This window comes from Pararge aegeria, chromosome 21 (assembly GCF_905163445.1).
Source record: "Pararge aegeria chromosome 21, ilParAegt1.1, whole genome shotgun sequence".
Lineage (NCBI taxonomy): Eukaryota > Metazoa > Arthropoda > Insecta > Lepidoptera > Nymphalidae > Pararge > Pararge aegeria.
This window is the reverse complement of record NC_053200.1, coordinates 15,914,888-15,939,155: the sequence shown is the minus strand read 5'-3', so window position 1 is coordinate 15,939,155 and position 24,268 is coordinate 15,914,888. Positions and strand designations below refer to the sequence as shown.

General features: G+C 39.2%; 2 protein-coding genes across 3 annotated transcripts; one reads left to right on the top strand and one right to left on the bottom strand.

Annotated features, from left to right (window-relative positions):
• Positions 1-10,012: 10,012 nt before the first annotated feature.
• Positions 10,013-12,519, bottom strand: LOC120633097 (protein spitz-like). Of its 2 annotated transcripts, XM_039903206.1 has the most exons (2): positions 11,601-12,519; positions 10,013-11,540 (listed from the first exon to the last, which is right to left on the bottom strand). In XM_039903206.1, exons 1-2 carry the CDS (start codon positions 12,186-12,188, stop codon positions 11,499-11,501), a joined length of 630 nt encoding a protein of 209 aa, XP_039759140.1. In that variant the 5' UTR covers positions 12,189-12,519; the 3' UTR covers positions 10,013-11,498. The 2 variants fall into 2 exon arrangements, with proteins under 2 accessions (XP_039759140.1, XP_039759139.1); XM_039903205.1 differs by having other exon boundaries at positions 10,013-12,519.
• A 2,046-nt stretch (positions 12,520-14,565) lies between these two features.
• Positions 14,566-24,234, top strand: LOC120633096 (general transcription factor IIH subunit 4). Its single transcript, XM_039903204.1, has 11 exons — positions 14,566-14,804; positions 15,687-15,791; positions 16,251-16,382; positions 16,593-16,778; positions 17,104-17,176; positions 17,548-17,655; positions 18,534-18,617; positions 21,145-21,335; positions 21,425-21,539; positions 22,255-22,395; positions 22,931-24,234. Exons 1-11 carry the CDS (start codon positions 14,653-14,655, stop codon positions 23,072-23,074), a joined length of 1,431 nt encoding a protein of 476 aa, XP_039759138.1. The 5' UTR covers positions 14,566-14,652; the 3' UTR covers positions 23,075-24,234.
• The last annotated feature ends 34 nt before the right edge of the window (positions 24,235-24,268 follow it).

The following is a 24,268-nucleotide window of genomic DNA, read 5'->3' as shown; positions in this document are numbered from 1 at the left end:
TTTCAAAAGTGTTTATAAAGTAGGCCTACTTAAAATAAATGAATTTTGAATTTTGATATTTAAATAGCTTAAATTAAAAACGCACATAACTCCGAAAAGTCAGTGGTGCGTGCCGCAACAAACTCTACTTCTTCTTATAAGCTGCTGCTGCATATCTTTGCTCCGAAACACACACCTAAAGCGTGTGACGAAATATGGCGAAAACAGCTACACAACAGACAAGTTGCTGATGACTACATAGGTGTTTTTATTACCAAAAAAATCCGTATTGGAGGTCAAGTTAGGCCGGTGGCGAGAGACACTATGACGCTCGTTCATTCACAACAGACAGTCAGATAAGCTTGTAGAGAAAATATCGATAGATTGCTCCGAGGACCGAGTTCGAACCCGCACGAAACTCTTACTTTTCAAAGTTATGTGCGCATTAAGCAGCTAAATATACTTACCTTAATATTTAGAAGTAGAAGTAAAAATACACTTGTAGTGCAGTTTACTAGGCTGCATAATAAATTCATTTAAGGGTTAATGTTTATCTTTTTATAACAAATTACCAGATGAAATCCTTGAGATGTCTCTCAATAAGTTCAAAGTTTCTATAAAGCGTAAGCTTATAGAAAAATCCTATTATAATATTAAGGAGTATATGATGAAAAAGCTTGGGTATGAATTGCTCCAACTTCATAGCTCAACATTAACTAGACTGTGAAAAACCTGGCTAAGTTTGTTGTGGGCTCTTCTTAGACCAGGGCGCGTTTGGAAGCTTTAGTTTTAAGTTAAAGAATGCAGTTATCACCATCTCTAACATTAGTGTAAGATGTTAAATGTATGAACGCTTCATACTCGTAAGTGCCTGTAATAAGGTCTACATGAATAAAATATTTTTTGAATTTTGAATTTTGAATTTTGAATTTTAGTTTTACTATTTGGCATAGAGCTGGTTGGAAGACTTGAGAGTAACTAAGGAGTACTTTTTATCCCAGAAAAACAAAAAGTTCAAAAGATTGTGAACTTCGAGGGATATCTCCCTTGGACGGCAGTCTTCAATCTATGGATCGCTGCGATTGGCGTCTAAATGGTCGCTGCGCTCGCCCGTAAATGGCTTTATGTTTTATTAGAACGTTTTGTAGAGATAGACGAAACATTTTTATTGTCTTCTGTCATAATTTGTGCAAATGAATTCAAGTTCCTTATCGTACTTGTTAATAAAATCTAGATATACTTGTTTCGATTTAATAAAGTAGTTAGGAAGTTGTATTTTATTCTGTGCGGCTGTCCCTATTTGGATTATTTGTTATTGTTTAGTCGCGAGGATCTGAAGATAAGGGAGCTGGCTGAAAACCAGAGCGGCTTGTGTGCGGCTACTTATATACTAAGCCAACAATTGTATCACACATTTTTGTTCTATTTAAAACTCTCAAATGGTAACAATTCTAATGGAATTGCAATCATCACATTGTCTCTTTCAGTCTACAACAATCGAGTCAAAGAAGATTTATCTTTGGCTCTCTGGTCTAATTAAAAATAAAGTTCGTTTTGGAAATATATCCGTGTCTTTTATTAAAATCTCCTTACATCTAGTGTAGCCAATCATGACGGAAGTACTTAGTGAAATAGGTCTTAAACATGATTATTCATGTTCTTCTGTAGTTATCTACATAGGAACTCTAAGGCTCAGTAAGTCGACATCGAGCTTCGATCTCAATCTTGAGAACCCGTTTTTAGCTAGATTCTGCCTTCCTATTGACATCTGCGAAGACTTCATTTCGCGGAAGGAGGCCGTGAAGAGGTTGTGAGAAGGGGCTCCAGACGCGCATCCGCTCTGGCGTAGACGGGTGGGTAGAAGGCGGTGGAAATATGCCGTCATTATACAAGCCTCTCTACTCTCCGGTTTCAAACTGTCCTGATCCGCTCCACGTTAAACGCGGGAGCCCCAGCAATCGGTAGGCGTAGTTTTTAGACATCCGAAAAGTATACAACGAGTTCCCCGGGCGTCTTACAAAGCCGTGATGGTTTTTAGTTTGGGTATACTTTAGGGGAGGGGGGCACACATTACCTCCGTCCTGCCCAAAGGAGATATACCACGCCAAAAAAAAAAATTCTTGATCTGCTGTAGAATGTGCTGACTTAAAGTATAATATCGAAGATAAATGTCGTATGAGTTACGATCGAATACCTATTCTATGATAGGTTGATTTTATCATAAGCATAACATCATTCGTAAGTACTTAATATGTTAGATAAGTCTAGTCAATGATTCATTGATTTTATATTATTCCTTATTATAGATATTTCTACGGAGAATTGTAATCGTTGCCTCGTTGGTCCAGGGTTCGACTCCCGGGTCAGACCAAAAAATTGTTAGGCTTTTGGCGAATTCAAAACTCCCTATGAAAAACATATTTCCAACAGAAAGCGTCAATCAGTTGAGGTGATGATGACAATGAAGAAATTCCCATTACCCAGCTAGCTAGCCCAGTGGTAAGGACTTCGGGCCGTAGCGGGGGCCGAGTTCGAATCCCAGCACGCGCCTCTTACTTTTTTAAGTTATGTGCGTAATTAAAATATCATTTGAATCAACTGAGAAGGAAAAACATCGTAAGGAAACTTGCATACTTGAGAATTCTCCACAATATTCTCCAAAGCGAATACATATCTAATTATATTCATGTTTTATTATATTAAAAAGTCCACTCACCCAGCCACTGGCCAGCTTGGTGGCCAAGTGCGCATATGTCCTAAACCTTCCTCATTTTGGCAGGAGATCCGTGCCCTGTAGTGCCCGTCTCATAGTTGCTTGTAAAATTGTATGTCAACTAAGATACAGAATCGACCTGCAGTACTCCAACATGCTAACTATATAAAAACGCCCCATGAATAATCCAAGAACAATCTACGATACGTCATTTTAGTTGATCACCAGCGATGTTGTTATTACCTAACATTGTGTAACGGCGGACAGCGACTAGAACTCAACATGCTTCCCGACTAGCCAAGCGGAACCACTCGGACTACTACATATTATCATATACAAGTGTAATAAAACAAAAGTACTTTAATAACAATCGAATGAACCTATTGGGTATATGGGTTCAATATACCTGTCGTTACAGGTTAGCGCGTATAACTTTATTTTTCTGATTGTTTGTAGCATTAACCGTAATGATTTCAACAGCGTATTCATTCAACCTACAATTAGTAACATGGATAAAAAAAATAGTAGGGATCTAGACCGGCATCCTAAAAGGGCCTCGTGAGACAGAATGATATTTATGTTCATTTAGCGTCACCACATCAAGGATATCCAGTCACAACCTCAAAAGGCAACTTTGCTATACAACCTAATATAATTAACTTACATTTTATATTTGACTAGCGTACCCAGCCCGCTTCGCCGGGCTACATTTTGCTTTATTTTATTAAAACAATTAACTTACATAATTAACTTGTGTTGATACCCTAGCTGCATCACACATCCAGGCCACTTCGTCAATGGTAGGTGCGGCTGCTTCCAGTGCCGAGCAGGCCAAGAGGCGTAAATATGACGTTTTAGATTTTATTTAGTTTTTAAATAGTTTATTTTAGGTTATATTTATAATTTTGTATATTATATAAAATAAAAAATTCAGTTGTCAACTTACATAATTAAATTTTTAATTTAAGTCTCATAATATATTAAATCATTTATTTCTCTCCGTATTCATTCTCTTCTATACTCTTCTCGAGCGGGTGAAGATCATTATCTACACCCATGTACACCTAACAATAGAATATCATCATAGTAAATAAAAGCTGTATTTGACAGTTTGACAGTTCAATAACAGGAGTGCTCCGATCTTCTCCAAACTTTACAGGATTACTCGCCATGTCAATCCGGAGATTCCCTGAAAGTTAAATTGAAATCGGTCCAGTCGTTTCGGAGCCTATACGGAACATACCCACACACTTTCTCTTTTATATATATAGATAGACAAGACAACGCTTGACTTAATAAGCTCAGATTGTCTATGACATTGAAATCTCGACAGATAGTGACCCTTCCAAGTGCCGGGTCCGGTTGTTGTTGGTGATTGGTACCTGAAGGCGGGAAGGTTTCTCCACCACCTCTTCTGCTCCTGGTGGGGGACTTATTGATCCCGATGGCGGGATTATTCATCACCACCTGTACGTTCCTCGAGTTGGTTTCCGTGATGTTGTCTACTGGTGTTTTAAAAAGTCCCTAAGCTATCCTCGGAACAGTCAAATTTCCTTGCCACTACGCCAGAGAGTTCGTCAAACGCACACACACATAGACTGGTTAAATCTGAACTATTCGTTAATCAAAAAGGACTTTTTAGCCAACTTTTCTAAATCTAGAGATCTCTCTTTTTAGTGATATGACGGCTACATTGTGCCGTGGTTACTAATTTTAGATATTTATCTGTTCTTTTACCTCGTTTTGTGGTGTGTAATAATGTGTTTACCCTATGAAAACGACATAATCATCATAACAACTTATGGATGCCACTGTTTTGTAAGGATTTCAAAATTCCGTGGCATTGTACCACCTGTACCCAGCGACATCTTGAGACTCTCGCGACGACTTGTGCCACTACCTACTTGTCTTGGGGGTCTGACAACGCTGCGTCATCCAGAATGGGGTAGCAACCCCAACGCAATGGAGTCCTAGTGTCCATCGGTCCTACGTGAAACGAGCCCCGCCCACTTTAGTTTTGCTATGCAGTTAATAAGAGACGACAAGCTTTTCTCTCTGTGACTGAGCTGTCTTGTGAAGTCCAAAGTTAATAATCCATTATCATCATCTTCCCCATGCACTAGGTATTCCAAAACCTTTTTGGAACCTTGAGATTTTGATTAAAACGATATCTAGCGGCGGTTTACTTACACACATATTTTCTAAAGTATGCCGTAAACTATTAATCCCTATTCAAAGCGCGTCGACATCCTGCTCGGTTCCGGCAAGCGGCGAGTTCCGTGGTAAGTGTAGCTGTTAGTTTGGTATTGAACTCCCGAAAACGCTTTAATCTACATCGCGCGTCTATTTTGGTCGTTGTCCATCCATCGGGAACTTTTGATACGCGGCTAGGCTGGCCGTCCGTCTTCTGTTCCGCGGACACTGTCCTATCTTAAAACTTAGAAGATGTCCATGACAAAGGCACGTAAATAAATAAACTATACCGAGTTTGGTATCTCAAAAAAAGGAGAGGCCTGGATTGGTAGACTCTGAAAATATTATAAACTGCATAAGTGTGTTTATTTGTTTGTCTTTGTTATTTCCATAAATATATAAAGTACCGTATATATATATAGAGATTGATGTAGGCTACCTTTCGATCTAAAAATTTGCGCGGGCGCATTTTTAGCAAGACTTTAATTTGATTATAAGTTTTGGGAAAGCAAACAAAATGAATGAGCGCTTTATAAGACGCCTGTGTAAACGTGAATTGGATTAATTGAATTTTTTTTCCATTCTTTAAAGATAGATATTATTTATTTCTTTCTTTTAGTTGTATTAAAAGGGATACTGCACAGATATAAGCATCATTTAGCTAAATAAATATGCTTAGAAAACGTTTTCAACGCAATTATTATGTATTAAAAATAGCTCATAATTGGATAGGCTTTCTTTCGTATTATTGATCTTTTCCTTTGTTTTTTATAAATAGAAGCAGTAGAACAGTACCAGAGTAACGGCAAGCGTTGCTAAGGAATTCCTCTCACCGCCCCCGTATCCTCGCAGCTAGCGAGTCGCGGCGTCGCGGTGTGGCAACCCTGGCGGCTATTCCCGGGCGGGGTACGGGGCAGGTTTTCGGGGAATGTCAACAAACGAACGGGCACTCATTCAATGAACTCGTCGCGTCGCCGGTGGCGGACCGGTCTCGGCCTCGGCTGGTGGTACCTATTCATAAATGCTGCGGGAGCCTCAATGGCGATGCCGAGCACAGCCGAGCGCGCTCAGCGTACCGTTCTCTAGATCCTTTGTACTCGGCACAGATATACTTACGGGGTGAGGAATTGGGAGCGGTCAGCGGGCTGCCGCTATTAGAGGTAGAACGCTTGTATGCTTCTCAAAAGTGTATTTTCTCCACTTTATATACTCGTAGAATGAAACAAAGTCACTTCGCTGTTTGTGCGCTTAGATCTCTTAATACTCAGCGCATTTTAATGCAATTTTCAGCAATAGCTATTCATGAAAAAAGAAGTGTAATAGCTATTTTTATTGTGATTTCCTAAACATACAACATATTTTTGTGTGCACTTACATTGTAGCCTCCACTCCAGCAGTAGTAGAGATTTTTGAGACAGAGCTCGACCGGGGAAGTAAGTACTACGTAGGAAGTATTTTGATCATATTATACAGTTCTCATCATACAGATTTGAGAGATTATAAACTTTTTTTTTCCTTATTAGCTTTGCACTTAGCTTCATCAATCAATTCGGGTTGTATAAGTTGTTTTCCATTTTGAGTACCTTAGGCGTGTAAGGGTTTAAACAACCAAAGAAACTTGCGTTCAATATTAGTATTTAGAAAGGGGTAGCCAAAATGAGAAATTAATTTGAAAGATTTTTCCCACAAAACCAGCCTAAGCATCTAATTCCTCAGGTAGGTGATTATTTTCAGCTAATTTTTCATTCACAAAGCAACTAGCAGGAGTTATTGGATATCTTTTACAGTTACGTCACTACTTCAATTTGGTAAGGCTAAGGCTAACTTTAATAAAATACGTGAAATAAGTATAGAACTTTGTGATATTTTGGCCGTCGTATGAACTAAAAATATTCCAATGTATGATTTACATTTATGATTCAAATTTAAACTTTTACGTTAAACAGATAAAATTTATCACTAAATGAAAAATAGCTACTGTCCGTCACTTATCAGCCTATTTTATAATTACTTTTGAAACGTCAAGTACATCTGCTTTTAGTGACTCTACTACCGGTTTGGAAGGCAGATTCCACCGTGAAGAAGCCGGCAGGAAACTTAGCTGTTGCTCTCTTCCGATATCAACATGATATAAAACTCCACGAAGGATTTCTGCAAACAAGCATGGCTGACCGGTCCCAGAATATCACCCTGTGTACCTACTGAAGGAACCCGTACGCTTTTTGAAATGGAACGCTCGATTCGGCGTAAGTATAAAAACTACAACCCTCCATTCGATTTCATTGAGATTAATACGGTAGATTTATACACGCTTTCAATTGCGTGCCACTCGCGTAGATTAATGTCATACGCTACTCGTACCAGACCGTGGCTTCCCCCTTGGTTTACTAGTGCTTACGAAATAAAATATCGTTAACATCGAAATAAATCGGTAAATTCCTGGATAGAAGCAGTTACTTTGTGGAAGTCCATAAAATCTTTACTCTCTACGCTGTAGATAATGAATACTTTAACCTTAATGCACCACGCTACATCGTTATTATCACATCAACCCACTGCCGGTCCACTACAGGGTACGGGTTTCCTCTCACTATGAGAAGGGTTTAGGCCGTAGCAATTCCGGATTGGTGGACTTCACTCGCTTTGAGAACATTATGGAGAACTCTCAATCACGATGTTTCCCTTCGGCTTCAACGCCAGCAAGCAGCAAGCAATAGATATTGTAATTTTTCAATTACTTAAAACGCACGTAACTAAGAAAATTTAGAGGTACGTTCTAGGAGTCGAACTCAGGCCCCAAAAGTGAAGCCGTTATCCTAACTACTGGGTTATCACCGCTTCCACCACGTATCTTCGAAAAAATAGAATCCTAATCCAAGGCTGGTGAGAATGCAGAAAAACCCAACGCAAAGTTAAATAATTTTTGGCCTAACCTAGGAACAAATTCAGAAAATGGTCATCAAACACTCCCTAATAGGAATAAATTATATGACCTTCTTTGATCATTAGGTATACACAAAAGAAAAAAAAAAGAAAATAATAAATAACATTACCTAATTAACTAATTTTCTGTTTGCGAAGCGGCTATAGCTATAGCTTAGTGGTTCGACCCTTTCGGGGAAGACCGAGATTTCGGAGTTAAATGCTTTAAGCAATCGATTATCACTGGTTCTAACAGAACATCTTGTCGAAACCTGCATGTTCTCCATAATTTAAGCAAAGGCGTGTGCAACGTGCCAATCCGCACTTGGCCAGCATAGTGAACAGCATGGGGCCCAGAGACGTGCCGTGGGCACGGGTCTCCTCAAACAATGAGAAGGGGTTAAGGCCGTAGTCCACCACGCTGGCCCTGTGCGGATTGGTGGACTTCACACACGCTTGAGAACATTATGGAGAACTCTCAGGTATGTAGGTTCCCTCACGATGCTTTCCTTCGCCGCTGAAGCAAGTGATATTTTAATCTTAAAACGCACATAACTTAGTAAAGTTAGGGGTGCGTGCCGGGATTCTAACCCCCCTCCCCCTGAAAGTTAATTTGAATTCCTACCCATACTTATATATAATACTTTATCTATCAATTTATCTATCGTCTACCAATAAAGTCGATTCCCTTTAAATTTATCAAAATAACTTTCGTCCATTCATAAAAGTGAGACACATTTATGATAAACGCTATCTGTAAACTAATTTGAATAACAAGTATTGCACAAGTTAACGAAAACCGATTCCGCGACGTAACCTGTAGGCGGCGAGACCAGTCAGTTGTTATGACGTCGCCGGTTTACCCAATCACTCATTAAAATATTTGCACAACTGATAGGTTTCACAGATTGGAACATGTTACGCGATGTATTCGAATACCTGATTATCGACAGCCTGTAACAGTCCACTGCTGGACTAAAGCTTGGCAAACGGGTTGGTGAGCGCAGTAGATGGTAGTAGTTGCACAGAGGACGCTGCTGCCAATTTGCCTTAGTCGCCTCGTACGACACTCGTGGAGAAAAAGAGGAGGGGTGGTGACAACTGCATTCTGTTCAACCGGCACCGAACTTTTGAATAAGTGCAAACTGATTTGAAAAATGGATTTTGAAACGCAAATTATGACGTCACTTTTATACTAGGCCTGTTAAGTTTTACGTCACAATTTAGAGAATTGATGGACAAGTAGTTAGCATATTTGACACTAGATATCACAAGGCCCGTTCGATTCTCGTCTTTGTGAGAGATATTCGGTTTTGCGCAAAAAAATCTCAGTTCATAATCGTACACGAAGGAGTTAACTGAACCCGCTAACCTGAGCTATAGCAGCATGGTGTGTATAAGCTCTTTATTAGAAGGTATTGTATAAAACTAATGCTTTCGACTTTTAAGTAATATTTCACCTACTACGTATCAACGTATCAACTTCTGTGGTTAGGTAGGTACTTTTAATTAGCAAAAGGAATCTTTCGGTGTTTATTTCAAAAGCAGGTCAAGATTAAAATGATTAACGAAGTATGTGCAGGTACGTTATTTGGAGTTATAGCCTAGTGGTTGAAGTACGATCATTGTTAACATAAAGGTCGCCGGTTCAATAACATGATATTATTTTAGATATCTTGTCTCTATGGGGTCTAGGGTCTAGTTCTATCAGAAGTCAAATTTACTCTTTTTATACGATCTCTTGTCAGATCTTGTAATTATTATTTCAAGATCAGAACAGATTGTGATAACTTGTCATTTTATCAGAGCAGTGTCTGTATGAAGTCTCACTGGTAATGAAATCCAGCGTTAAATAGTTTTCGAATTAGACTTCACTAAATGCATTATGAGATAAAGAGCGTTTATTATTCCTATGTCATAAAGAATTAAAGCTTTGGAGAAATACTTTCATCTTCCTGGTATCTTGCCCCAGATGCCAGTTAAAAGGTAAGTAAGGTACCTTAAGTCGATACATATTTTGCAGTATAATGGGATCTTTTTATAGGTAAGCATCACCAGCAAAAATCAAATATTTGGCTCGAGAAGCTTCGATAAATTGTAGAATTCAATGCATCTTTGTCCATTCATGGAGAAATACTGAATACATGGCGATAAGGTGTAGGTGGCGGAATTGAGGCGGCAGAGACGAATCAAATACATTTTTTTAAGGATTTAGTTTCGTATAATTTTCTTTTAACAAATAATGATCAATAGAAAACTGTATAATTAACAATGTAGCGTCTTAACAGGTATTTCAAAATTATTAGCGATGTAGGTAATATTTTACATTATATACTTTGGAATGTTCATATAAACATCTCATCTGAATCAATACCATGGGAAGTACTTTGCTGCCCACTTGGGAACTGAGGAGTCAGTGGCATCGCGATCCAGTCAAATTGATGAAATTGCCGTACAAGGGTAGGAACTGTCTAGAATAAAACATTACCAACTTATCAGTTTCCAAGTACACAGTTTGAGGACACAGTTCAGAAATTATTATGCGATTTTTTTGTATCGCCCCTACAGTGTGAGCTGTCGAAATACAATAAGAAACTAGACTATACATATGTAATATGAGACAGGAATTACTGAGCGACAAATGAGGTTTAATGGAGAAAAAGAAACATAAGCAAGGGCGCTCACACTGCAGAGAGTTTTGACACCATCCAATGTTTTACAATTTTTACAATAGGCGAGATTCACAATGAGATTACAATAGGGCATACGATACGCGAGGCCGTGCTTAGCAAGGTTTAGATGCAACCGTTAATAGTTATTAGGCGAGTTGGATCATGGAGTTTTAACTAAATAAAGCAGTCAATAAATAAACGTTCATAAATATCTAATAAATACCTACACTGGCTATATTTACAAGAAGCCTTCGTTAAGGGCACATCTCAGCCTTTAAATGAATATAATACAGCTCTATCCCACCGGGATATCAGGTATAAATTAAAAAATAAAGTAAAGCTGCCGGCTTAACACTCGTATTACAAAATAATACTGATCCGCTGATGGAATGTGCTGCGGCTAGGAACTGCGCCACACTGGCTCTCAGGCAGCCAATTCATCACATTCATGTATACTACTATAGTACAAGTAACATTGATTCACAAATATACCCCGAGGCCGAGACCCGCCGCCTCGGCACAATATACACATACATCCACACGCCCCGGTCTGCACAGCACCGTGTGCAGACTGGGGCGAGTGGGCAACCTCCCACGAGGCCATTAAACATTTGCTACATTACAAACAATAACATGCAGTGGGACCAGAGGCACCCGCGGTCACCCTGCCCTGCCCAGCAAGCACTGCCCCTCTTACAACTTCTACAGTGAAATCCAATAAGAATCACTTCCAAGACAGCAGTTGCATGCCGGGACGGGCAGGGCCACCGCCTCCTGCGATATAGTGCCAACAATATACAACATAACAGCTCTACTTGAAGCGTAGCACAAGGTATACGGTCATTGCTGATCTCACAAGTCCAATACACTGAATACCAACAAATTATACAATTATATTTCACAAACACCGAGGACTGGAATTTGACAAACGCAACACTCCAAATGGCTCGATCCGGTCTATGTACAAACAATCCCTCCTAATAAATTATGAGCTCCGTAAAATAATTATCACAGTGCCACTAGCTGACGCACAGGGCGTCGCGCGCGCACAGGCGCACCCCGCGCGGCGCCGCCACGGCCACCAGCTGCACCAGGCCGCGCTCGGGCGGCGGCGGCGCCTTGCGCGGCGCTCGCAGGCGCACCCAGGCGCCGAAGCAGACTAGAATGGCGAGGAACACGGCCACCGTGGCGCCGCCCGCGATGGACGCCGTCTCCATCAGCAGCTGGCGGCTCGTCAGCACGTACGAGTCGTCCAGGTCCTTGAACTCGCAGCGCGGGCCCACGTAGCCGCTGCGGCATTCGCAGTTATAGATGGGGCTGTCCGAGATCACCACGGTGAAGCAGGCGCCGCCGTTGAGGCAGTAGTACTCCGAGTAGTCGGGCTCGCACTTGAAGGTGGGGAACGTGACGTTGAGGCGCGGCTGCGGCGGGCGCGCGGGCCGCGCCGGGCGCGCCGGCCGCTTGCTGATGCTGCTGGAGCACGCGCCCGCCGGCCCGCCGCACCACCACACCACGGACGCCACGGCCCACCACGCTACCAACGAGCGCATTGTCCGCACACTGCCCACTGGCCGCACTGTCCGCTCGCGACGGACGCGAGGCGCGAGCGCGAGGGACACAATTTTGACATTGGACGGTGACTTAGACGAAATCCGAGAGGCGATGACATGACCGCTTTCGAATTTCGAACTCGAACCCTTCGCTCGCATCCGCGTCGACGGTCCGCCCAGACATGTTTCCTGTGTCAACTTTTTTTACGCCGACGATCACTCGCTCATGACGGAGGCGCGGTTTCTACGAGCGCCCGAGATATCGCATCGATCCCTCGACGGGCATGTCGAAAGTTAAACACTGAACTTTATTTGTACACTTAGTTCCTGAATTGAGATACTTCACGGAGCACAAACACACAATGTCCCGTTCGAATGATACACACAAAATGGTGCTGAGCGAAACAAAATAGCACTGCGCTCGGTGAGTTGTCTATGCGCGACTGACGGAAGGCGTCTACTGCATCCGCCATCTGCCGACGGGAATGAATGCCGTGAACTCGCCGCGGTACGCTAGTGTGCGCGTCGTGTTTGTATTTGGATGTTTTTCAAGTGTGCGTTAATAATAAACATGTGTGTGTACACTTTTTTCTTTTGTATGGGACAAAAGAGATTAAAAAAATCCCATTGGTGTAGCTGTAGGCTTTTATACGGGCACTATGTAATTCTTATCTTTACTATGCAAACTTGAACCTTATTAACTTGAAACAACGTTTGACCGAAATATTAAAGTTTATAAGTAAGTTTATAGTATTAATCCATGAATCCACTTCAAGAATCATAATCTACTACCTACCTATATACTCTGAGAATAGATTCACAAAATTTAACGATTGTATTTGATTACACTTACACTAATTATTATGGTGTGTTAGATTAAAAGTTAGATTGTATTATACCTAATTAACATTTTGTTAAAACATGCTTCTTTCAATATAAAAAAGATTTTATTAAATCATTTGATATGTATATTAATAATGATTAAAAATTTATGTATAGTGTGGACTTGTGAATCCAATGGCGAAAGTTTTGAATTACTAAACAGAATTTGATGAAACTTTAAAATCGCACATTTTGTCATACATTCACAATGTTTTTGTAAAAACTGTAAAACTGAAAACTTAAACAGTAGCCCTAGGTCAACGAATGTTCATTAGTTATGATCATCATCTCAATGTAATGTAAAAATGTATATGAGTAAGTAAGTACTTACTTTCTTCTACGAAAATAATTTCTTCATCTTAATTTTGTGTTTCAGTTTAGTTTGTTTCATGTAGAGATTTCACACTCCAGTCATACGGCGCGGATTCCAAAAAACTGACTTGATGGCTTTTTTTTGCCTAGGCTTTACCAACACTAAGTCTTTCGATCCGAGGTCACCATTGTAACTGCATTACTCCAAGAATTAAGATATGTTCTGAATTCTGTGGTATTGTATGTTTGTGGTATGAGAGCATTAAAAAAATATATATATGGGGATAATGTAGTGGCAATGTGTTCAACCGTTTGAAAGGTTTTATTCCCCATAATGACTACTGATTCAACCGGCCTGTGATATGTATATAAATAGTTATGACGCTTTATTATTACACGCTAGAGCCTTTTTAGTCGTAAAGGATTATACTGAGCTTATATTATACTGGCTGGATACTAGTCATGAATGAAATCCACCTGTCGTTACTAAAAAATATTGACATTAGTACTCTGTTCTTTATTGGAAATGGTTTGATATTTAAAAACACGTGGAGCCATTATTATGATTTTGGAGATTTTAGGTCGTGAACGGGATGAACTACTTGGCGGGATGGAGTCATAAGAAAATTTATTGATAATGTTAGCTTAACACTCAACAACAACTTATAACTAAACTAATGAATGTCATGCCCGGGAGAAATGGTGCCCACAAAGTTGGCTGTATTTTCGCGGTAAACAGCCAGGCTGATCCTTTGCGCAAAATATAAGCCAGATTTGTGACAATTGATGAAGGAACCAACGGCTCACAAGTTTTTTTTAGTCTCGGTTGCAAAAGGAACATATAATATGGAACACTATCATGTCTCTCCATATCTACCTACTCCTTTTACCGTTTACAGCCATCACATATGCGGCTACCGGCTTCCGAGAAAATGACGACGACGACGAGTTTACTAAAGCAATTAAGTTAACAAGTGTTGAATCGGAGTTCCGTAAATATAATGGAGACTATAAATAATTTTGTTCAAACTAAATGACGTACGGCATCAGCTACTGCTGTACCCACAAAATAACAAATAAATTTCTCGTACATTGGTTAATCTGCGCGGGACTTTATTTTTCTTTCATGCATGGTTATTTTTCTGTGGTAAATCAATCCAAATCTGAAATTTGTATGGTTAAAAGGTAGGTGATTTTTCGTCTGTGATCTTGGTCTATGGCGTTTTAAGACGTTAAAAAGATTAGACTACTACCTAATCTAAGCTACGTGAAAAAGCATTTGAAGTCTATGACAAGTGTTTGACATACGTCAGTTGATAAATAATGTTATTAGTCTGTGGACTCTGTGGTGATTGTTTTGAGTTTTCGCTTTCTTATTTTGCAAAGTTTTACTTGAAATACAAATTCATGATTTAAATTAGTTTTCATAATGTCAGAGTCGTCTAAATCCTCAAAGTCTTCAAACTTGAACCCTTCGCCTACACTCCAATGCAAGGATCTTCACGAGTACTTGAAAAGTCGTTCAGCTCAATTTTTGGAAACCTTGTACAATTATCCTACGATATGCCTAGCAGTTTACCGGTAAGAAGGAAAAGATGGAATGTTATTTTCATTCTCAACTAATGTATTAAGTTCGACCGACTATACGATATTAATTGGCCGGCCGGCAGTTTTATTTCAATAACGGTACATAGTGTCAATAAAATGAAAACTATCTGTGCGTAGCTAGTCGTGACGGGTGTGTTTCCTGGAGCAGAGATGGTGGTAAGGATAAGTAGGAGGACACTGGTTTAATTCCCAGTAGATTTTAGGAATTCAAACTGGCTCAGGAACAGTCCTCATCCAGTGGGAATCTTTACCACTCAATAGTTACACATTCAGTTTTTTATTTAAATTTCATATAAGACAATATTTTTTATTATAGAGATTGTGGTATAGCTGGACAACCTCTTACAGGTACCAGTAGTTACATTATCTTTACATAATGTAAAACAATGTAGCTTCTGCTGTTTGACCACTTAGATCTTTTAAACTCTCCAACCAATTTCAATGCAGTTTTCAGCAACAAATTCAAAGATTTGTAATGTGTTGTTGTAACTGATGTTTTAAATGCTGCTTAAACCTTACAAGATAGGTTAAACTAACATAGTACAGAATTGTAATATTAAACACTCCAAACTGCCACACTGTAGTATCTACATTTATATAATAAATGTTGCCAGGGCAGTATTTGGTAATTTAACATCCAATATGATGAAGAGCCAATTAACTCCATTATTCTCAATGTTATCATGCTTCTATCTGGTTGTAACCATTTGGTATTTGCATTGGTTGGAAACATTAGTGGGAATTCATTGACCTCTGGATTTTTAGCTCTGCATAGATAAGATATACACACATACATAAAATAAGATTAGGAGAGAACTATCTCTGAAATTAACAAAACAAAAATTGTTTTTCCAGAGAACTTCCAGAACTGGCAAGGCATTTTGTTATAAGGCTTCTGTTTGTGGAGCAACCTGTCCCACAAGCTGTTGTGGCATCATGGGTCACACAGACACATGCTAAGTATGAAGAAGATCAATGTTTATAGTTCCATCATCCATGCTATGTAATTAATTTATCTACTAACATAAGTGAAAAGTGTGTTTGTTCCTTTGTTTTCTATTACCTATCAGTATTCAGTTTGATATACAGCTAGCCTTGCAACATGGATTATATAGGATACTTTTTATCCCCAGAAAACAAACAGTTCCCACTAACAGAAGTACACATCCTAGTTTTGCACTGGTGTATGTTTTTTTATAAGGCACTGTTTGGAATTTAATATTCCCAATAGATTGATATAACAAATAACTTCTTTAACAATGTTTGTAAGACACTATGTAATGATGGCCAACAATATAGTGTGAATCACAAAAAAATTATATACCTGTAATATCCAGTCTGGACCAAGCTATTGCTTTTTTTAATATGTTGCCACTGCATATTAAGTAGTTAGTTGATTGTAATATAAGTGTGTTTCAGGGAACAGAGCAAAGCATGTGAAGCACTGTCAGAACTGTTTGTGTGGCAGGAAGCACCCATCCCCGGAGGACTCCCAGGCTGGATGCTCTCTCAATCTTTCAAGAAGAATCTGAAGGTTGCTTTACTGGGAGGGTAAGTTATATAGCTTAATCAAAATTCAACTTTTAATTATGTTCTAAGTAGAACCAATTTATAAGCACTTTAGAAATAACAATTATGTCTTTTGTAATGCTTGTACTACTGGTTAAGTAAGCTGGGTAAGCTGATAAATAGAAAGAAGTATTTACAGTTGTCCTTCCACATCTCTTTTGCGGGTTGCTGCATTAATTAATTTTGTTTCAGGGGGCGTCCATGGAGCATGTCATCATCACTAGAGCCAGATGGCAAAGCAAGGGATGTTGCATTCCTGGATGCTTATGCGCTGGAGAGGTGGGAGTGTGTGCTGCACTATATGGTGGGATCAGCACAGACCGAAGGCATCAGTGCTGATGCTGTTAGAATCTTATTGCATGCTGGACTTATGACTAGGTATGTACAATATTTATATTTAATCATTTTTTCAAGAAGATTAATCATATATTTTAATAAGTTAACAACACTTAATTTTGATACTGCACTAAGGGAAATATTCTAAAAAAATACACCTTTGAGAAATATTGCATAATTTCAACAGCCAAAAACTTTTTTCCCTGTTTCATTTCAATAGCAGGTATTATAATTCTTTACGAGAAAAATATAGTGTGAAGGAATAGAGATGGAGAGCTGAACATAGTAAATTATCCATACAAACTTGGAAGAATCACTGTTTCATGGACAGTGCTGCACTGCAATCTTTTAATTTGTTGGCTTCCAGGGATGCAGAAGATGGTTCTGCAGTCATTACTAGGGCTGGCTTCCAATTCCTTCTTCTGAGTACAGCTAAACAGGCAAGAACTTGTAAAACTTATTTTACTATTTTAATTGTCAATCTAAATACCATTTTTCATTGACATAACTTGAAAAATTATTTCCCTGAAAAATAAACATTAAAATGTGATTTTGAAACATAATTTTTAGGCATAAAATAGAAATCCCTACATAAAAGTCATAGTACGATATTTATTTTTCATCCATACTTTCAACTACCTCTATAACAAAAATAGGGTTAATCGATCGTGCTTACTTAGGGCATGAAGAAAAGGCAAAAAACACACTTTTGCATTTATCATATTAGTAAGGAATTAAGTATGAGTATAACACCTGAACCTTTGTTGTTTAAAATAAATGGAAGACAATACAATAAAAGTTTTGATTGTAGGTATGGCTGTTCCTTCAGCACTACCTGCACACGGCCGAGAAGAGGAGCTTGAGTGCGGCCGAGTGCCTGGCCTTTCTGTACCAGCTCAGCTTCAGCACCTTGGGGAAGGTAACACCCTACCCTTTCTTTTTTTTTATTTCATAAGGGAGAGATACCCAGATTCATCAGGAGAGCTTGGGTTAGGGGGGGTTCTTACCCACTAAAAATCAATCAGTGGCCACCCTAGGCACATATTGGGAAGCCCCGGGGTCTCCTGGGAACACACTGGTGCCTTCCTTGTGCAACGCCCAAAAGGGTTAATCCAGGGAGCAACAGTCCCCTGATCTCATGTGCTTAGCTGATAGGCACTGCAACATGTGCCACAACATAATCAACCAGTATTTGGGGTCCCAAGCAGGACACCCCTCCCCTGAGTGCTATGCAGTGGCCCTGTCTTCGTTACAGTAATTAACACGCTGCCCTACTTTGGTAGCTACCACTCTACCCACAAACATGTGCTGCCAAGCGATTTAGCGTTCTGGTACTATGCACAGAAACCGGTAGATGGTTAAGTGTAACTTACCCTTAACAGGTAAGCCAGCTACCATTTTAGACTGAACCATAACTTACCACCAGGTGAGATTGCAGTCAACAGTCAACAGTCTGACAGTCAAACATCCTTTTGAATTAATTTTTGCCAAATTGCTATATTTTTGTTTTTTCGCACTTGTCTATTAAGTAAATAATATTTATATTATTTTAATGCATAGAATAATAAAAACATAATTACATAATGAATGAAAATATATTTTTTTACTTTTTTTATAACATTGGTATGGGATAAGGCTAGGTGATGATGACTTGTTTTGTTCGAAGCAATGAAAAGTAAGTTATGATAAGGTATTTCTATAGATAATAATGAATATTATTTTTATTTTCTAGAAAGTTCTATAAACTTGATTGGTTCAATATTGGAATAAAAGCTGATAAGTAAATCTATTCCGCAGGACTACAGCACTGAAGGCATGAGCAACAACATGTTGGTGTTTTTGCAGCACTTGAGGGAGTTTGGGCTCGTGTACCAGAGAAAGGTACCAGTACCATCATTATTTTCAATATCGTTGTCGCGGACTCCACATTACCCAACTAGATGGCGCCACGAAAATCCTGCATCACGCTAGAGAAGTTTTTGAAATAAGGAGCATATACATAAATTCAAATAAATGGTTGGAACTCGAGCCTCCAGCGCAATACCAGCTCTGAGGAAGACCCACCTAGCGTTACGGTTAAGCGCATCACCATACAATCGTCATCATTATTTAGGTAATAGTGGAGCATTTTGCTTTATAGACAAGATAATAGACACCAATTCCACTCCAATTAGAGAACATTTCTCATATATCTATATATATATAATGAAAATGGTCTTCGTTTGAGGCTCAATCACGCCTAAACCACTGATCGTATCGACATGAAACTACCACCATTCGATGCGAAATTTTTCCTAGATGGTTTATGGCTATCTATTTTTTGAATTCCAACATTTCTTCATTTTTTTATTGCTGTTTTACTTTTATGAACATTTATCCCGCTAATAAAAACAAAAGATAAGCATTTTCTCTTGATTCTTTTGTTTTCATGGATTTCAACAGAGTGTATTAAACGGATTATGGTTTTTTAGATTCAGCTAAGAATCTACTCACGGTCGTGGAGAACGGCTGGACCAATTGGGCTTTTTTTTATCTTCAGAATTGTCAGGAGAAAGTTTTGTATGTAAGAAAATTTTAAAAAAGCCCGTTAAAAAGTTAAAAATTTCGATGATAATCGAAGAATTCCCATCTATATAGTCACTCACCACGAAATCTCGGGAACCATAAGACTTAGAAACGTGAAACTTGGTAGGAATATTACTTTTGCTATGTAGAGGTCAGCTATGAATAGATTTTAAGAAATTCATTCCCCAAAGGGGATTGCGGGGGCGTTAACAATGAACAATTCCCGTTATATAAACTATAGCTCCTATAGACTTCAAATTTGGTAGGAATCTTCTGTAAGAGGTGTAGAAATAGGCTATGAACGAATTTTACGATAGCTCACCCCACAGGGGGTTGCGGGGGTGGGTATTAACAATTAATATTTTTAATTTTCCAGCTAAAGCTCCTACAAGCTCCAAATTTTGTAGGAATTTTCTATAAGTGATGTAAAAATGATTTATGAACAAATTTTACGATATCCCACCCCAAAGAAGATTGCGGGGGCGTTAACAATGAAAATTTTCAATTTCCAAGCGATAGCTCCTATAGACTCCAAATTTAGTGAGAGTGTTCTATATGTAATATAAAAATGATCTTCGAGCGGATTTTACAATGAATCACCTCCAATAAGGTTCGCGGGGGTGGGTGTTAACAATAAAAAATTTCAATTTCGAAATATAGCTTCTAAAAATTCTAAATATGGTAGGAATCTTTTATTATTCACATAAAGAACATCTCAAAATGGATTTCAATAAAGTCTACTTCCGACAGGAATTGCGGGGGTGGGTGTTAAAATCTAAAATTTTTATTTCTAACCTGTAACTTCTACAGACTCCAAATTTGGCGGGGATCTTCGTGTATGTAGGGATATTCGTGTATTTCCTTACAACAATCGTCTTTTTGGCAGCGGAGAAAAAGTCATTGAGTGGTTTCAAAAACTTAACTTTACATGTAGCTATCCAGTCAACGGACTAAGAATTTTACATTCATTTTACTTTTGCAGACTACATAACCGACGAATTCTTTTATTGCGGGATCGCGGAAATGTAACAGATTAAAATGAATGCATTTTCCAAGCACATGAGATGTGGAAAAGAAATTTAGTTACTTATTCCAATAGAATTCATAAAAAACATGCACAATTAATTTTCTATAAAAAATTGATGTCACGGATAAAATTTTAGTTAACAGAAAATTCGTCGCACTTGAACCTAGACAGATTTCATCTTCACATATGAGACTTGCAATGAATTTAACTTAAACTTTCAATGCTCATTTCAAATTTTTTTCTTCATGTCAATTATTATTAATTTTTGGAAGAAAGGCACGGAAATGTTATAATGATTGCACATTGAAAGTTACAATGAATATTAGTGAGAAAAATCACCTGGATGAAAGATACAGGCTAAATCGATGGAATTTGGAATTTGAGTAAGTCTAAACAATATCGATGCTTACAGTTCTATCCTCGGGGCCTATTTATGTTCATACAAAAATAAAAAAAAGGAGAATAATAAAAATATGAAAAAATAAAATAAAAATGAAACATAAAATGTAATTTATTTCCTTTTTCAATTCGCCCAGCGAAGCGGGCGGGAAACGGCTAGTTTATAATATATATGAATAGTCCCTACACCCTTATTTTTTTGTCATAAGTAAACTCTCAAAACTTATAGGTTTTAACGTGCAACACTACTGTGTACTATGAAGTTTTTAGTAACTGGTGACGTCATTGGTGTGAGCGTTCACGCAGCATTTATAGTTGTTTTTTATTAATTTAAATTAAATTTTTCGTTCGTCTTTGAAATTGTTTTGTTAATGTTTATGGATGAAGTCTCACATACGTGATTATTATGATACCCAGCGTAAGGCGGGCCGCTTCTACCCGACGCGGCTGGCGCTGAACATCACGTGCGTGAAGGACGGGCTGGCGCCGCTGGACGCGGCCGCCAACGCGGGCTACATCATCGCGGAGACCAACTACCGCGTGTACGCCTACACGCAGAGCAGCCTGCAGGTGGCGCTGCTGGGACTATTCACCGAGCTCATATACAGGTGGGCGCGGGGCTATACCGTGGCGTGCACTTCATACATGCGCAAAAGCACTGCCTACCCTAAAATTGATATGGCGTGTCCGTGCGCAGGTTCCCCAACGTGGTGGTGGGCGTGCTGACGCGCGAGTCAGTGCGCGCGGCGCTACGCGGCGGCATCTCGGCTCAGCAGATCATCCGCTACCTGGACCAGCACTCGCACCCGCAGGTGACTCTACAATACATTTTAAATGCATACAAAGTCAGCAATTGGCGGTTATTCACCCGTGCCTCGGAGAGCAGGCGAGGTTGTCAGTCCCGCGCCTGAGTGCCAAGTATGAGATTTTCGTAACGTAAAAGAAAATAAGTTTTATATGGTCGATACCATCGCCATCTAGTTACATTATTGGAAGACTTTATTGTCAGTAGATGGCGCTCTTTCCATATCATACAAATCGTAGTTAATATTCGCTAAACGCTAGCCAAGTTTTCTAAGAACAATTATAAAGTCCTTACTGCTCATTCACATCCCAGGTTTGGTAAAAAAGACTTTAGATTTTTTTTTTTTCATTACCGGGATTAAGAAATTGGCGTGAAACACAGTGCCCGGAGAATTTTAAGCCTTCGGTCCTGGCTGTTATCTAACAATAATAGTCATAATTGAAGCAGCGTGGTGGGTCTAAGCTCTAAAACCGTCTCTCCTATGTGGGAGGAGGCCTATGCTCAGTAGTGAGAAGTTATTATACTACAGATGATATTAGACGTTTTGGAAGAGTAACAAAATCAAATTAGGCATTGATCCGTGCACGTTCTCAACTGAGCACTTGATTTCAAGTAAAAATATACCTCATATTCTTCGTTTTGACTTTGCATTCTGTCTGGCTTAAGAAGTATAAATACAATGAAAAAGTAAGAGGTGGGTGCTCAGTACTGGCTCTCCGCAGATGCTCAAGTCGGACACGGGCGGCGTACGCTCGGCGTCGGTGCTGCCGCCCACGGTGCTGGACCAGATCCAGCTGTGGGAGAGCGAGCGCAACCGCTTCACCTACACCGAGGGGGTGGTGTACAACCAGTTCCTATCGCAGGTGAGCTGTGCGCTTTCACGGTTAATTTCCCGTAGATAAGGGATCGTTGTAATTTGATTCATGATGCAACGAAAATCCGTTACGAGAAAGAAACATACACATAAATGCCGAAATTTATAAATGCCTTGGTAGATCAAAACTGCAATGTTTAACAACTGCTGTTTGAAATTGCCTACTAGATGGCGCTACTGTCGCTACATAACTGATGAAAAAGGCATAATATATTCATTTCGGCATTGACAGTATGGAAACCGTAGCTAAGCGGTAAAGCACTCAGGCTGAGAGTCGCAGGTTAAAATGCTGTCGGTTCCGATATTTTTCTATGAATTTAAAACACCGGGATCTCTGGTCAAGGAGACCCGGGATATCTCCTGTCGATGATCTGGTATCGGAGCGAAACGTGCGTAAAGTGTTGGCATAAATTTCTTTAGTGTGGAGTTCAAAAATTGAAGAAATTATAAATTAGAATTCAGATTCTCCTGCTTTCCGTGGAGCACAGCAAATGAAACTTAAATTTCAATGAACGCGTTCGCAGGCGGAGTTCGCAGTCCTACGCGACTACGCCAAAGGCGCGGGCGTGCTGACCTGGCACAGCGAGCGCGCACGCACCATGGTGGTCACGCGCGCGTCCCACGACGACGTCAAGCGCTTCTGGAAGAGATACTCCAAGGCCTCTTAACCGCGCCGACCATCAGCGTGGGGAACAGACCGCGAAGGCTTCAAGTCTCATTTTACCGGCGAACATTACCGAACATTACATATATTTGTAATTATTATTAGGTCAAAAAGATGGTATACTCTTTGGGTAAGATAATACGATGGTGTTTGTATTGTCTTTGTTATTCATCGATGGGATTACCCAAAGAGTATACAAGCACTACGGCAGACCATGTTCGTAGTATCGCTTTGGGTAGGTACGGAAAATTAGTGTTGCAGTATTTGGTACATTGGCACCTTGGCAGTTACCTAATGCCATGGCGTTGCAACACAGAGCTGAGGAGGTAGCCCATTGTCCACAATGACACATCATAATTGTTTATTTAAGTGAACGGTTTAATAAGACCATCCAACAAGTTTCAAATTGGTAGTGTATACAAAACGTGTAAATTGACAGCGCCCACCGCTTCACGACTGCCAGAAACTGAACTGGCCAGTTCTCAACCAATATTGGTTACCACAAATAGAAACACTGGAACTTGTTTAACCTCGCCGATGCAGTGACACAGTGGCGTGCACTTCATAAAGCAAAAAAGCACTGCCCATCCTTAATACCTATTACCTATATATACCTATTTTTTATAATACCTATCAGAGAAGTATCATAAAGATAAAGTAAAGGTCAGATGTAACTGATTAGGATGAAAGAATATTAATTTTCAGTCTATGTCGTATATTATATTTTATTTATATGTGACAAATGGAAAAAAAATTATGTTGGTATAGGTTAAGTTAATAAACAAGACTGTAAATAGTGTAAATATTTAATTTTGTTTTTTTTTAATATCTATAATATCCTGGAACTATGGCGCTAGTTGTGCACTACAGGGTAATGCTGCTGATATTAGCACTATTTTCAAGTTGCAAAAGAAGAAGGATGTTGGTGGGATCTACAAAATGGGTCCGAGAGAGTCTTTGACAGATAAATTTTAAAATTTTTAAAATAATGACAGTGTAGTCAATACATATTTGAAAATTTAATGAATGTTTATAAAATTCTATATTTAAAACTGTGTGACTGCAATAATTTGAAAATTAGAAGTAAGAACCAACTTGCACTGCAATACACTAGGTTACATAAAATTCATAATTCGTTTAAAGGAAATAGCAAAAATTTTTACAATAAACTACACATTGACATCTTGGAGTCTCTAAA

What these genes read in the sequence shown, in the direction of transcription:
- LOC120633097 (XM_039903205.1), bottom strand. Translation starts at nt 12,188, where the DNA reads ATGCGAGCGAAGGGTTCGAGTTCGAAATTCGAAAGCGGTCATGTCATC.
- LOC120633096 (XM_039903204.1), top strand. Translation starts at nt 14,653, where the DNA reads ATGTCAGAGTCGTCTAAATCCTCAAAGTCTTCAAACTTGAACCCTTCG. An exon ending in AAGGTTGCTTTACTGGGAGG is followed by an intron (nt 16,383 to 16,592) that starts GTAAGTTATATA and finishes ATTTTGTTTCAG; the next exon opens with GGGGCGTCCATGGAGCATGT. An exon ending in TTCACCGAGCTCATATACAG is followed by an intron (nt 21,336 to 21,424) that starts GTGGGCGCGGGG and finishes GTCCGTGCGCAG; the next exon opens with GTTCCCCAACGTGGTGGTGG.